The 15,900-nt window shown below is 45.1% G+C and overlaps 1 protein-coding gene across 7 annotated transcripts in view; it reads left to right on the top strand.

Annotated features, from left to right (window-relative positions):
* The window catches only part of PLCH1 (phospholipase C eta 1), a 57,307-nt gene that overhangs the window by 12,617 nt on the left and 28,790 nt on the right, over positions 1-15,900 (top strand). For 6 of the 7 annotated variants that reach the window (XM_010717027.2, XM_010717030.2, XM_010717029.2 and 3 more), the window contains exons 3-6: positions 8,320-8,466; positions 8,839-9,082; positions 11,518-11,647; positions 14,202-14,372. In XM_010717027.2, the coding sequence (XP_010715329.1) occupies positions 8,320-8,466; positions 8,839-9,082; positions 11,518-11,647; positions 14,202-14,372 (692 nt within the window). Of the gene's footprint in view, positions 1-8,319; positions 8,467-8,838; positions 9,083-11,517; positions 11,648-14,201; positions 14,373-14,393; positions 14,696-15,220; positions 15,356-15,900 lie in introns of those variants that run through there. The other variant, XM_010717032.3, reaches the window with a different exon arrangement.

Below are 15,900 nucleotides of genomic sequence, written 5' to 3' on the forward strand. Positions count from 1 at the left end.
TGGTCGGTTGCTTTGCTGGATGATGGCAGCCCAGGGCTAGGGGCAACGAGGCACTGTCCCACAGCTCCAGGCACTGCAGGTTTGTGGCGTGGATGGGACTGGAGCAGAACGGTGGCAGCATGTGGGCATCCTGTTCTGCAGACCTCTAGGAGTTATCCTGCTTTGTGATTCGTTCATCCTGGGCTGTTTCCATTGCGGAGTAACAGTTTCTGGCTGATGGAAGCAGCAGCACGGAGCCTTCACAGAAAGGCTGGTGAGGAAGGGGAGTCTGTTGCAAAAACAGGCACTCTGTTGCTTTCCCTCTTCGGAGGTCATGTTTTGTAGGCATGAACCCATTTGCACTCATGAAGGGTGGGAGGAGGTGAGCACTTGGCCTCCTGTCAGGCGGGTGTGAGATTGCACTCATGATACCAATCGCACCCGCGGCGATGAATGCACCTAAGGGTGCTGGTATGGCAGCGCCGGCGTACCGTGGTGCCACGGCCATCTGCTTGCTGCAGAGCCTGCCCAGGGCCTGGCCATGAGTGGCTGCAGGAGGATGCTGCTCCCCGCCTGCCCGCGGCTCGGCCGTAAGTTTGTGCCTTTGGGGTGTGAGTTAGTGAGCAGGGATCGGCGTGGGATGGGATGGGAGGGGAGGTACAAGGAGGAGGTATGGAGTTGGGGACCAGTCTTGGTCCCTGGCTGACCAGCAGAGCTTCTGTCTGTCTGTTCCTGCTCCAATGGAACTGGAGGGCTGTAAAGCAGCAGCCAGCTGCACTGAGCTTTGTCTGCTGGCAGTGGCAGCAGCCTTTTGTAAGGCCATTGCTAGGGCTTCTTTGGGATGCTTGTATCTTTGAATCTACCCAAGCGCCTATAAATTAGGTATTAAGTATAGACCCTAGCCTAGTGAGTGATGTATAGGGGCATTAGCTCTAGATGAGGAACGTGCTGTTCTGACTACTATTGAACGCATCAGCCTCCTGCTGTGAAGAGCCTGGTCTTCCAGAGGTTTAATATCAACAACAGCTTAAATCTATCGCAGCACTGTATGCACTTGCAATAGATTAGTATGGACGTGTGGCAGCTCTGAAAGCTTTAAGACATGGGGTGTTGGCACTGAGAAAAGCGAAGCAGCTCGTGAGCAGCCACAGTGTGACTGCATTGGGAATTGCCAGGGCTGTTGCAGCCAGATCTGAACGCTGCTCATCTCCTTGGGTTTTGCAGGTCAGGGACTTGGTAGACCAATTGGCAGCTAAGTTATGTGCCTGCAGAATGCTTAGCATTCATTTATTCTTATCAATTACGTACACTCCTCCTTCAGTAAATCTACAGAGCACGTAATGCATAACAGAATCAAGGTGCTCTCCTCAAACTGAGGCTAGATGGAAGGCTGTTGAAGTGACCATTTTGCTGTTCCATGAAGATCAAAATGGCTGCATGCTGTGCTGGGATCAGTGCTCATGGTGTCCTCACTGTGGAAGGCAGACCCAGGTAAGCCAGGTGAACCTGGTGAAAGAGCCTGCAGAGGCAGATTGGCCCAGCTTCTAACAACACAGGCCTTACCTGCAGGAGGAAGAGTGTGTTTCTCTCGGCATACGTCACAGATCTTGAAGTAGTCATTTAAGAAGGTTGTGTCTTGGATGTCAGCTTGTTAGAATGCTGGCAGCATTGTGTGCTGGTGTGTGCGCTTCAGAAATTACAGAAAACCACAAGTTGCTTTTTTGATGATAGTGGTGATGGGAAACCTCACAGCAGCTTGTGCCTCTTGGCAGTCAGGTGCTTGGTATGCTCAGCAGTGTGACTGACACTGGACTGGAGCTCCCCCCCTATGAGGACAGGCTGAGGGAGCTGGGCTTGTTCAGCCTGGAGAAGAGAAGCTGCGGGGTGACCTCATTGCAGCCTTCAGTACCTCAAGGGAACCTACAGACAGGAGGGGAGTCAGCTCTTGGAAAGGGGAGATAACAGCAGGACAAGGGGAAATGGTTTGAACTTGAGGGAGGGGAGATTGAGGTTGGATGTCAGGGGAAGTTCTTTACTATGAGAGTGGTGAGGTGCTGGAACAGCTGCCCAGAGAGGCTGTGGATGCCCCGTCCATCCCTGGAGGTGTTCAAGGCCAGGCTGGATGGGGCCCTGGGCAGCCTGGGCTGGTATGAAATGTGGAGGTTGGTGGCCCTGCATGTGGCAGGAGGAGGGTGGAGATTCATGATCCTTGAGGTCCCTTCCAACCCAGGCCATTCCGTAATCCTGTGATTTCCATGTGCTGCCCATATGTGCCACGATTTGCATGAAACCCAAATGCATAAAGCATTTATTTCAGTAATAAAATTACTTCAGTACTTGAGACTGTCAATTCACTGTTTGACCACTGAGTACTCATTGTTGGTGACTTACACCAAGGCAGTTTGAGAATGGAATAGAGAAGTATGTTTCTTTAGGAAAATGTTTCTATGAATTGTGAATAAACCATATCATGTGTTGAACTGCAGGCTTCATTTATTGATTTAGAGGTTAATTAACTCTACCTCCAGTTGTGCTCCGTTTTTCCCCCTCCTACTCTGGAGCCCCAGCTGCATGTTGGCCTGGCAGTCAGAAGGAAGCAGTGCGTGCTGCCATGCACTGGGTCCCTCTTCCAGCCCCTCCCTCCCTCCTGTGCCCTGTGCGTTCCCCTCACTACAGTTGGAGGTGCCATGGGTTGCTGTGATGTGTTGCTGGTGCAGTGCAAGCTGTTCTCCCTTTCCTTCTGCCTGTTGCTACTGCTGCTCCTTGCTCTGCAGTGGTGCAATCAATTTCCATGCCTAGGGATCCTCGTGCAATGAGAAGGATTAGGATGTGAGAGCCTGTTAACTATGTTTGCTTAAGTCTATGCTTCTGGTTTGCTCTAATGATGTGATAATGTATTTTGACAGTTGGCCCTCTATGTGGTGAAGTGGTTGCACCTCGCTGTTAATAAAGGAGCGATTCCTTACTTTTAATAGGGAATTCAGTAGTCCTCAGCCATCCTGTGCAGCAGAGGTTCCTCAGCTCCCAAACTGAGCAGCTCTGATGGAATCTGTTTCTGAAAGAGAGATGATCTCAGAGACCCTGCCAGCCAGCAGCAGGGATGTCCCCTGTGACCTGTTGTTCTGCCACTCCCTGGGCTCCCTGTTGGCACTGGTGCCCTGTCTGGGCTCTTGCTTCAGGAAGAGACTGGAGCTGAGGTCCTGGGACTGGTCAGGACTTCGGGGTCCCACAGCAGCACAGCTGCCCCTGCCCAAGAGTCCCTTACTGGCTACTTGCCCCAGTGCTGCTGGAATGAAACCTGGGCCAATTTCTTGAAGATAACAGTGAGAAGTCTGCTGTGCTGGCAGGCAGAGGGAAGATATCCCTGAGCAGAGATGGAAACCATGCATTATGCATTGTGTCTGGGGGCTGTGCTCTCAGATCTCAGTTTCAGTGCTGAACTGTAGATCTCAAAAAGGGAATCACAGGCCTGTAAGTGCGACGCTGTCCCAGAAAGGCATTTTCTGCATTGCACAATACTCTGTGAAAGATAATCTCACAATAGGAATGGGATTCGGGGATGTGGATCCAATAAAATCCTCAGGACGTCCCAGGCTTCTCCCTGCTCCCATTCTTCTGATTTTTCTGGCAAGGAAGGGACTCTGGGTGCTCTCATGGCAGGAGCAGTAGCTCAGTGCTGTCACGCATCAGCCAGCTATGGAGCAGAAGCTTTCCTCTTATATAATAATATATAATACAATACAGGTAGAGATATAGAGATCATTTGAATTGCTTTTGCTGGAAGCGTCAAGCTGGAAATCTCAATGTGCGAGGCTGATCAGTACTTACTATGAAATATATGTTACTCATAAACCACAACCGCTGGGAGTTCTCACTTCCAAGTCTCTTTCACAAACAAAAGCTGATACCAGACAGATCTCAGACCTAAGGGTTAAAACTACATCGATAATTTTTTTCTCCCCTTCTGCAGAGTGTGTGATGGTGTTCTCCACCTTCAACCACTTTTTGCTTGCATGTTATTTAGTGAATGTACAGGCATGAGTTCTTCGGATTTAATGAGCTTCATAGACTGTGTTGGTGTGCTGTGGGTGCCTCCCTGTGCTGTACGTCTGCTTTCCTGGGCACTGCAGGGACCTGAGAGCCCCGAAGGCAGTGCTGCACGTGGGACTGAGGATGGCTTCAGATTTGCAGAGGTGCGAGAGGTCTCATGTCAGCACTTTGCTCTGAGATGATGATGATTAAAACCACTGTAAGAAGCTTAAGGTTACGTAAGGGGTTGGGAGAGTTACCATAAAGCAAATTAAAATCCCGTGTCCAATATGAGATGTGGTTATTAGAAGTGCTCCTGGCTGGAGGCAGATTGCTTGCTCTGCCCTCTTCGTTATCCTGTGCTTCATTATGTAACGACCCAGCCATCAGCAGCATGATGATGTTAGAGGGGAGCTGCACAGGGTTCCAGATGTCACTGTGGCTGTATGGGACTTGGATGAAGCATGCCCACCAGTGGGTGTGGGGAGCCTGCGAGTCCCAACAGCAATTGCCAACCTACAGCAAGAGGTGGCTGCAAAATGGGACACTGAGAGCTCAGGCAGAACTTTGGTGGTTTCATCCAGAATGTCTTTACTGCTTGGATCCCATCGGTACAACTGCATGCTGCTCTCTGGTCTGAGGTGTGAGTGCTCTTTTTTTTTTCTTTCTTCTTCCCCATTGCTTTGGAATGCGGCTGTGCATCACGGCAGCTGTGCTCCAGGCAGAGCCTGGGGGTGGGAGCACACCTTGATGAGTGCAGCAGTGCAGGTGCGGAGGTGACATGCAGGATGTGCCCCTGCTTTGAGGATTGCAGGAGGTGGCCCCAGGAGCCTGGCAGTGCTGTGCAGTGCTCCTGCTGCTAGGGCGTCTGCTGTCACTCCTCTCTGAGCAGAGAAACAAGCTGTCTATTTGCAAGATGCATAGCTGGACCAGAAGTACTCACCTCACACAGAATGCAAGAATGCAGAGGGAGGAGCTGACATTACAATTGAAAATAACTTCTGCATTTTGTGGGTTTATTTTATGGTTTTATTTCATCTCCTCAAGCTTAATATTGGCTTAATGCAGACTGCATATAATTTAGAAATACAATTTATATCCTCTTTAGTAATTACACTTCTCATTGTCTGTTTGATAATACTCTTTATGCCTTGTTTAATCTCTTTATTTTGTCAGATGGCTGTACCATTAAGTCCATAAAAGCAAGACGGAACCTTTTCTCTTTCAGTTGCACTTCTAAATATTAATTTCATAATACATAGTAGTACAATGGGGAGAAATAAGAACTATTTTATGTGTTGTTTTTGTGTATGTCGACAGCAGGAGAGAGAAGCCATAACGTTCATCTTTCTCTTATTTTTCTTTGCAACTTAAGTGAAGTAATCTTACAGCTCAGTTGTAGGATGTTGTTCCTAAAGCTATCAAGTATATTTGCATCTTACTGTGTTGATTTTAAGGCCCACTGTGTTAATTTCCAGAGGCTTTCCTGTGAGCACATGTGCTGTTTGCACACAGCAGCCACACATCCTGCTCTGTGTAAGCAGAGTGGTTTTGTTGGCTGTCTCCTGATGGATCCAGTGGCTCCTGTTTAGAGAGCGGTGTGTGCTGTCAGACGGCTGCCTGGAGCTCCCTGCAGGAGGAGGTGCAGGTGGGATCCTGCTCAGCTGCCTGAGGAAACATCAGCATGCACGCAGCAAGCAAACTCGGTTGGGATGGTGTGAGTTGTGCAACCTCCTGCACGGACCCACAGTGAAAAGTGTGGGACTTGCAGCTTTCTTTGCTCGGGTAGGTGGCATCATCCTGTGCAGCCACGGGGTAAAGTTACACACCTGGCAGCACCTGGTTTTGGGTTAGAGCTCCAGCTTAGCATCCCTGGCGTAAGTGAGGTTTGTTGGGCAGCGTGTCAGGTGGAGCACATTGCATCCCCTGAACAGGTGAGATCTCATGTAACATCTGGACTGGCAGGCTTGGATGATTTCTTCCTGGCGGCAGGGCTCTGCCAATTGCTGAGCAGCGTTGAACGTGGCAGGGATGGTGCAGCTAGCAGCCGTGGGTCAGCATTCAGCCTAGTGCTCAACAAAGGAGCAGAGCAGCTCCTGGCAGTGAGACATGTGTATTGCGAAGAGTGCTGGTCGTTGCTTTATCTGAAAATACGTGGTGCCCATCTCAGCTGTGTGTCTGGCTGCAGTCTGAAATCAGCGTGCTGCAAATAGGCTTGGAAGACCTTTCTTGGTGTGCTTGTGTTTCATAAGTAACTGGAAAGAGAGGATGGTGTAGCTTGTAAGTTAGAGAGAAAAAGGAAATAACCTGAAGTTGGATGGTGTAGCATTTAGGCTGCCCCAAGCCTTTCTTTAAAGTGCCTTCCTTCTGTTAACTATGTATGCTATTGGGATGATGCAGGGAACTTTCTTATGTGTCCACTGTTCTTATTAAGTGTTTTCATTTGGGTGGTATGTTCTCAGAACTGGGAAAGTGCAAGCAGAGAACTGGTGCTTATTGCAGATGGCATTTGAGAAATGGAGAATGCGGAGATCTTGGTGGAAAGAGGATTTCTTCCCTTCTGCATTTGTGAAGAAGTGCTCTAAAATCTTTCATACAAATTTGATTTGGAAGTGTATCTGAAAACGTATCTGTGAAATGAATCTATTTTATCAATGTGGTATAGTAATACTTGGGCAATTAAAACAGTGACAAATAAATTGTGCAGTTGTTGTCTTTGCAATTATCTGATTGTGGTCCATCTGCTTTTCTTACATGAAGGAAAAGCAGTTCCCTCTCTGCTGCCTTTGTTAGTGGTCCTCCACAACAGCTCAGTGAAATAGCTGCTTTCCTCATAGGTGAGCTAATGCTACTAGGAAGACTTAGGTGAGAATTACTTCTCTTTGAGACTTATTAGTAACTGATAGGCTTAGGTACAAAGCAGCAGATTTTCTGTGTTGAGTAGCTTGTTGCTAAGCCTCTAAGCCAAAACCTTGTTGTACTAGAACACCCCAGCAGTGAAATACCGCGTGCAGCCTGCCTGCCAAGTTAATGTAGCGGTTCAGGTTTCGATATCCACACACTCTCGCCATCTTCTTTTATGGAGGACAATTTTATTAAGGTGAATTCGAGGCAGGCTTGCAGTGAACTTGTTCAGAAGTGGAAGGCTCAGTCCTCCTGTGTGCAGTAAGTTTCAGGGACTGCTTCAGTTACTCTTCCTTCTTTGAGGCTGCTCCTCCATCCCGTGCTGTTTGGAGCCACAGCTGCCTGCTGCTCTGCGCACCTGCGGGTAGCTTTGAGTCAAAGCCACGATGGATCACTTTGGGTACCCTTTAGTGACAATGGCACCTGTTTCTGCCCTGCTTTCCATCTCTTCTGGTTCATCTGAAAGCGCTGGCCAATCCACCCATCTGTTGGTTCTGGCTCTCTCAGGGAGCAAGAGGCTGTGAGGGTCTTTGCTGTGGTCGAGGAGGAAGATGATGATGATGAGTAAAGACAGAGCTGGGCAGTGTTTGGGAGCCAGCCAAGGTGTAAGCAGATCAGCAGGTGGCGATTTTGGAGTGATACCAAGTGAGGAGAGGCTGCAGACAGATAGAAACAGGAAAGTAATTTAAGAACATGGCTATGCACTGAGATCAAGGCGAAACGTTATCTTGATCTTGGAGAAGCGTGGGAGGCAAGAGGTGAGATGAAATGGAGGAGATGGGTCTACTGCAATCAAAACAAGGAGAAAAACCATCGTCCCAGATGGGATGGGTAGATAAAAAGAAACTATCACAGTGTGTGCTTGAAATTTGGTAGCAGGAGAGGAAGGCTGTAATCGTGTGTGTGGCAGTGCAGTGGGACTGTGTGTTTATAATTCCATTAACAGTTCAAACTGTGTCAAAATCACAGGATCGAAGCTAAAGGATTACTGAGCACAAAGGAATGAGGACTGAACGATGGTCTTGCCATTCGAAATTGGCAAAGTGCTGGCTTTTAAAATTACAGCACCATATCTAGCAATTTAAATATATATATATATATATATATGTATTTTTATATATATATATATATATATTTGAAGGAAGTAAGCATAGAACAACTATAAAATATTTCCTTTCGATATTTGGTTTTCTTTGACTTCTTTTCTGTGAAGATGTTTTGACAGATGTGTTTTATTTTCTTACAAGGAGAAATTGTGAAGAAAAAATAGTGTATCTCTTGCATTTCCTGACACTGAAGGTGAAAGGCAAATGTTTTATGTCTAGTAGAAGTTTGAAAGTCGCTGTGTCATTTTATTGGTGGAAATAGATGGCTGTTCAGTTGAACTTGCTCTGTTCTGCTTCACAGTTGAAAGATGCATGAGCGTTATGCAGTCTGGGACTCAGATGGTAAAGCTGAAGAGTGGAACCAAAGGGCTCGTTCGTCTCTTCTACCTGGATGAGCACAGGACCTGCATCCGATGGAGACCGTCCAGAAAAAGTGAAAAGGCAAAAAGTAAATCTGCAATCCTTTTAATTTCCTGGGAAGTTGAGTATTAAAGTGTGGATTACAGATAGGACAGTGAGTAATATGTTTTGGATCTAGTAATTGGTCTAGTATTAAATGGGGAGGTTGGTGGCCCTGCATGTGGCAGGGGGTTGGAGATTCATGATCCTTGAGGTCCCTTCCAACCCTGGCCACTCTGTGATTCTGTGGATCAACTGCATAAATTGCTCTTCACTTATTTTAAAGTGATCCCCTATTACAATCTAATGTTTAAAAATGCTTAATGACTCCTAGCCTGAATAATTCAGAGCTGTTGAAAAGCAGAGTGTGCTCGGATGGCTATAGAAGCATATCAGTTTGTGATTTCTCTGCTCCCCACAGTTGTCATCGATTCTATTTACAAAGTGACCGAAGGCCATCAGTCTGAAATCTTCCACCGCCACGCAGAGGGGAACTTTGACCCAAGCTGTTGCTTTACCATTTACCATGGCAACCACCTGGAGTCACTGGATCTGATTACCTCTAACCCGGAGGAAGCTCGCACCTGGATCACAGGACTGAAATATTTGATGGCTGGGATAAGTGATGAAGACTCGCTCGCTAAGCGGCAGAGAACCCACGACCAGTATCCTTTTACAAACCTGAGCACAGTACAGTATTTACCTGTTTTTTAGTGAATTTGGTGTAGGGTGTTCTTTCATCTCCTGCCAACTGGACCAAAAATTTTGCCACTGATTGAGATGGAAATGTTAGATAAGTGTGACGTGGATGCATACATGTGCAATAAAACATTAACTGTGCATTAGGGACTGGATTAAACTTCACTAAAGTCAGTGGGCAATCCTGCATTTTATTAGTGAAATCCCTACCGCAGTGTCAGAACACACGTTTATAGTTACCTCAGTGATACTAACCCCAGCATGACTATAAAGGATAGTTTGATTGGGCTTCCAGTGCAGTCCAGCAATAGTGTTACTCCTCTGTAGCTGTTCTTTTTCAGTGCTTTTCTTAAGTGTTTTTCACGTGCAAATATATGCAGCTGGCTGGTCTGAGGGCTGCTGTGCTACTGACCACCTGGTAGAGCTTCTGTGTCCTGGGATGTCCATCATAGAAGGATTTATGTCATCTTCTGTTTGCTCAGCTGTTCTTTTATTCTCCTGCTTCAAATTGCAAGGTTTACTAGAAGGCATTGTTTTCAAGTTATTTACTGGTTGAAAACTTTAATTTCTTAGCCTTTGCCCAGATGAAACTCTAAACTTTTTCAGTCCTTTGGTAAAATGACAGTAACTTGTGGCCCTCCGTTTCTCTTATGTGATGTGTGACAGATATCTGTACCTACATTGCAGCCTCCAGTGTTTGTCAGAAGCACAAATCTTTAGAGCTCCTTAAGTATTTTTGTAGCCTAGTAACCCAAATGAACTTCTTGCAAAGATTATGTTCCCTGAGTATTTTCTTGATATGTTTTCTTTTGCAGGAGAGCAGACAAGCATGTTAAATGCAAAGAATGCTCTTCCCTCCAACTAAAAATACAAAATCAGCACTTTATCTTGATAACAATTGTTATCTTGTCTCTTTTTTGCCTCACAGAAGGCTGCAATGATCATTTGTAAATATTCCTCCTGGACAACAGACGCAGTAGATGTTTTAAATTTATACTTTCAGTGGTTAATTCTGATGCACAGATCCATTTGAGGGATATATTGCATGCTCTGTTGCACACATACTCAGCTTGCTATATTTATCCATGGCTTCTCTGAGCTGCACGTATCTGCTGTATGTTCTCTGCTGGTGAAACGTCCCTTCAAACCTTGTCTGTGTTATAAATGCAGCAGCTTGGAGATAGCACGCAAACAACCATGTTACAGTTCCAGTTAGAGCAAGAGCTTAGCAAAAGCTGCTGAGGGATATATGCTCAAAAAGGGGCTAAAAGTTACTGCTTAAAAAGTGGAGAAGTTCAAGCAAAATTAAGGGAAGTGCATAAAAATGTCAGAGCAAGTGTAGCAATACTTGAAAACTGCGCTGAGTGCGTTCTTAGAGGAGAAGCTAATGTCAGAAATAAGAGAGTGCAGGGGCAAGTATTATGAACCTAGCTGGAAATAATTGTCATAAGCTGGTACCAGTTTTAAGTATTTAAATGAAACTGCTGTCCATAGCAAGGTTAAGGATGAAAATTGGTTCAAACAAACAAACCTTCAGAACATCCCAGGAAATGCTATTGAAGAGATGAGCTATATGCAGTGTAAAGAATCAAGTCCTGTTTTCTGATCTTGACAGCTGCTAGCTTTGATGTCATTTTGTCCTAAATGTACAATTGCTGTCCATTTTCTCTGTACAAATTAGCAAGTCATAGACTTGCTCCTCTTTGGGACGTGACAAAAAGGTGAGGGTAGAAATATTGGAGAGAAATATTGGAAATAAATGTACGATAGTCTAAGAGGAAGGAACTTGGAAAATCAAGAGTGGTTAATTGTTACTGAGGCTCTCATTAACCTCTGGCTTATAATAGTGTACTTTGCCTATTTGGTTGAGTCTTCTTTATTCCAGCCTTTTGCATTGGATTCATGTCATCTTTGGTATACAGATGGCTGTTGGGCTTGCATCCTGTGAGTCATGAAACCAGTTGCCCCGAGATACTAACTCTGTGTGTGTCAGTAATCTTGGTTCTACCAACTAGATGGTGCAACAGCCAGCTGTACCAGAAAATGTACATTAGTAAAAAAAAAAAAAATAAATCTTTGGTCTGGCATCAGCACAGGGAGTACCATGTAGATAGCATCAGATCTTTGCCAGCAATGCGTTTTTCATGGCGTACCCCAACATCTCTAACACAGGTGGTGGGATATTTTAATTCACCTGTTTTGCTCAGAGGCTCTGACTTGAAAGACACATTTGTGACAGCTGGATTGAATAATGCTCAGCTCTTCTCCCTAGCAGAATTTAAGGAGCTGGGGAGCACTTATGCTCCTGAGTTTGAATCTTGTCCCTTACCTGCCCAACTGCTCTGCTTCCCTCTTCCAAGGGGAGATCACCTTCTCGTACCTTTCCTTGACATGTTTGCAGCTGGGTGAAACAAACCTTTGAGGAAGCTGACAAGAATGGAGATGGCCTGCTGAACATTGAAGAGATCCACCAGCTGATGCATAAGCTAAATGTTAACCTGCCCCGCAGGAAGGTGCGGCAGATGTTTCAGGTTGGTGACCTCTAACACCCGCTGTTGTTGGGGTGAGACAGTGCTGGTTACAGTATGATTCTGGACAGATCCAGAGCAGGGTCTGGAAGTTTGGACATAAAAGTGTGTCCTCCATTCCAACACCTCACACGTTTTTCCTAAGTCATGTCATTTTATGGACAAAGATACATCAGAATACTGGTTTAACAGAACAAGCTGCATAAAAGAGAATTCATTAATGCTTCACAGAAGAGCATTCATTAATAGTGCTTTTTCAGATGCACTGTTGTTTTCATTGCTATGAACTGAATTATTCTATGCTGGCATTGATAGGCAATGAAGTTGTTCTATTGAAAACTTTTTTTCATTTCCATTATGGAAAAATATTTAATAGAAACTGGCTTTATGAAAGTAAAATCCTCTCTTAGCCAGAATCAATTTTTTGTGTCTACTGTGTGAAAACAATTACTATTTTCCACCAGCCCATTTCTTTATACAGGAAAGACAATCCAAGGCAAAATGGAGAGCAAAATAAATTTTTATAACTTCAAAAGCAGTACTACCCAGAATCCAGTTTACTATAAAACACGAGGAGGTTGGAGAATCTTGTGTGGTCAAAAGTGCATTGCCTGTCTGGCATAAAGTCAGCATTAGAGATACGTGGAGTATAGGTCACTCTGCAAGGGTTTGGGAAGCGTTGAGATTGGTAGGGTTGTGATGCAGAGGTGAACTTGAATTGTGTTTGTTCTCACAAACAATAAACATCGTTTAAGGTGTGGGGAGGTCAGAAATGGTGATTTTAAAATCACAGTCAACACCAGATAGCTGGGAACGAATTTCTTTTTGGCTTACTTGCTGTGATCTGAATTTCAAGCTCAGGTGACAGTAGCACTAGCAAAGTGTGATGAAATGCAGCTCCTTGAGTTCCTTAGTTTTTGCAGATATTGCTGGCTGCTGCAGGAGAAGCAGACCATTGGGAAGCTATGTGCTAATAGGAAAGAAGCAATTAGTTTGCTCTGGATTTTTAAAGTGCTAAGGAATGAAGTAAGGCAATTGCTAACAACCATCAGGGAACCCGTAGGGAAGGGCAAAGTAACTCTGGGACAAATCCTCACCCCTATATCTAGCTGCCTGCATAGCTCTTGCACTTGGTCAGCTGCAGTTGATGCTGTTTGTGAGACTTAGTGTGAGAGCTTTGGGGTGAGCACCAGCAGCTCTCCGTCTGGGGGAGCATCTCTGGCTTCACAGGGATGGCTGGGCTCACAAAGCAGAACAGGTCTGTCCTGCACTGGGGGCCAGAGTGTGGGGCTGCTGCTTTGGTTGGTTGTACTTGGTGGGAGTCAGTGGTGTAAATGGTGCTTCCCGTCCTAGGGCAGGCTTGAATATGAATGAAACAGCTTCTGTGAAGGGAAAGTAAAATGTCATCCTTGGAATGTAAAGCAGACCAAGCCTGCTCATTGCATCTGCTAGTAGATGGGCTCCTTTGCTCCAGAAGGAGGTTGGGCATGAACTGGAAGAGTTTTCTTGAGAAGGAAGAAGTGATAACGAGATGGAGATGCTTACTCTCCTTCTGGAGAGGGATTTCTGCTTGGAGAACCAGTGCAGAGACAAGCCATCAGGCCCATCAAGTCAATGTTAAGAGGGCTGCAGAGAAGGCATTCTGACTTGCACAGCAGCAAACCGTGCCTTTTTAACACTGCTTTGAGGACAACAAGGGGGTTTATTATAATGAGAGAGAAAGCACTGTATTACATCTATGAATAAAAGGTATTATTTGTGGGAACATTAACACGCTGCTACACTTTCATTTCGTCTTGTCATCTGCTTACACTCTCAAACTCAACAAGAGTTGCAGCTTTCCTGAAGTTTGGCTATTGTGGAGACCTAGATAATGTTTGACAGCAGTCCTCCAGAATATATTCTTTGTTTTGAAAATCCAAGCAATCCTCTTAGGCAGATGTTCACAGTGAAAAGCTTGTATTAACATACGTTAAGTACTGTTTTCTTCTCTTCCTACCTCTGAGGATAAACAAAAACTGTAATCAAGACTGGGGCTGCTGGGGTTATATTTTGGTGTGCAATCTTACTGCTGCTGCAGTCTTGGACCCCCTGCGGAGAGCTGACAGGGGGATCAGAGTGCTGCAGTTTGAATTACCATTAATTTAAGACTGTGGCCTTGTTCTGAATGCTTTTAAATGTCAGACTCTGTTAGAGGAAGCCAAGGGGTGAAATTACAATGTTACTTGCTATGTTATAATCCAGGATAACTGCAGGACATAAAGGAGGGCAATAGATCAGAAAAAAAGCCCAGGGTGTGCTTCTTTACGTGGGAAACAAGTTCAAAACTGAAGGTGGAACTGAGACCTTCGTAGGGATCCGCAGTAGTACTGTTTTCACCAAAAAATCCAATAGATAGTATTATCATTTTGTTGTTATTTTAGCCTATGTGTATTAGGGTTTGAGCCTGCAGATTAGAATTCTTTAAATTTGTGTTCTCATATATAAATCTTGTTCTGCTTTGTTCCTTGAATTCACCTGCATCCAGCATGCTTACCTGAGTGTCTTTACCTCTTAGGAAGCTGACACAGATGAAAACCAAGGAACTCTAAATTTTGAAGAATTTTCAGTGTTTTACAAGATGATGTCCTTGCGTCGAGACCTCTACTTACTGCTCCTAAGCTACAGTGACAAGAAAGATCACCTCACTGTTGAAGAACTTGCTCAATTTCTGAAGGTGGAACAAAAGGTATGGAAATATATATCCATACATATCTACATGCATATAGATCAATTCAAGTACAGGGAAAAAGTGGTGTGAAAAAACTTTAGAATGGAGCACTTGGGAAAGAACAGATACTGGTTTTCTTTTTTGTTTGACAATAGATCTAAATGCTTCTAGAAACAATCTGAGCTTTTTTTGGTTATAATGTGGTGTGGAAGGGGCAACATCTGGAAGAAATCTCGAGCCATGCCTAAATGTGTTGATCCAGAGGAGGTTTTCCTGCCTGCCTGGGAAGAAACTGAACACTGAACTACAAATGTTGTCCGTGGAACTCTTGGACAAAACTGGTATGCTAGACAGTGAGGAACACTAGCACTCATGTTTACTTCTGGCAGCTGGTCCTGTTGTTTGCCCATCCCTTGGATCCATGCAGAGAACACTGTTCCAAAATAACCTCTGTGTTAACACCCCCAACCTACTTGTTCTTCATGAGTACAGATGCTGTGCGTTGCCTGCAGTCACAGGATAGTGTCTTGTGCCACTCTGGGATCTTGCCTGTATTTACTGCTTTATCTGACTTATACTCTTAGGGCAATTCTATGGCATGTACAACTCCTCAGTTCTTCCCTTGAAAGGGGAAGGCTCCCCTGAAACACAGAACACTGATCTCGCTTTGACAGCCTCAACACAGAAGTTTTCCTGCAAGCAGTCTGGTCCTGGCGATTCTGCCAATTGCCGCTTCAAAGCACAGTGCATTTGGATCTTCCCCCTTTGTGCTCTGTTCCAAGTCTTCTCGGCTCACTACTTTTTCCTTTGTTTCCTTTTTTTTTTTTTAAAATCCCTGTCTTCTACCTGGGTGCCCTTCAATGGAGCCCATTGACAAAGACAACAAATGGGAAACAAATGCTCCCAAGAAGATGTGTGTGGAGATGGTGAAGAGCTCAGGAGCTGCTGAAGAACAGTGGTAGAAGAAGGCACTGGGAGACCTAGAGCAGAGAGAGAGACCTGTGAGTGCACGAGGACGTCATGAAAGTATTGATGCAGCAGAAAAAGCAAGTTGGCTGTCAAGTCTGGAATATTGCACCCCTCCTCTGTCTGCACACTACTCAAAATCCTGAGTGCAGAATGAGCTGTGAGCTGTAACACTCTCAACATTTCTTCCTTCCCCCTCCCCCCTGCAAAAAGAAGGAATCTCTAGGCAATGTTCTTCAGCAACACCTTGCACTTTCTTTGCCTCTTCCCTTGTCTTCTCACTTCCTAGTATTAAATGTTAAAGCAAATTTACGTTTCTGTGTTTTCAGAACACAGATATGATATCAGTGATCTCAGGTGAGGCAAGATTACCTTCAAAAGCTGGTGGTGGTTCAAATCATAATGCAGCACTGAAGTGCCTCCAACCAAACCTCATCTAGCTTTTGCTCTTGTCTAGCTGCTTGGCAATCTGTGGGCAGTCTGTCCAACTCCATCTGCTACTCTTTTGGCAAGGCTTTTGAATATGAGGATAGAATAAAAGGGTTTGGGCTTTTTTGTAAATTTGCTAAGCTGTTGGCTT

This window comes from Meleagris gallopavo, chromosome 11 (genome assembly GCF_000146605.3).
Source record: "Meleagris gallopavo isolate NT-WF06-2002-E0010 breed Aviagen turkey brand Nicholas breeding stock chromosome 11, Turkey_5.1, whole genome shotgun sequence".
NCBI classification, from domain to species: domain Eukaryota; kingdom Metazoa; phylum Chordata; class Aves; order Galliformes; family Phasianidae; genus Meleagris; species Meleagris gallopavo.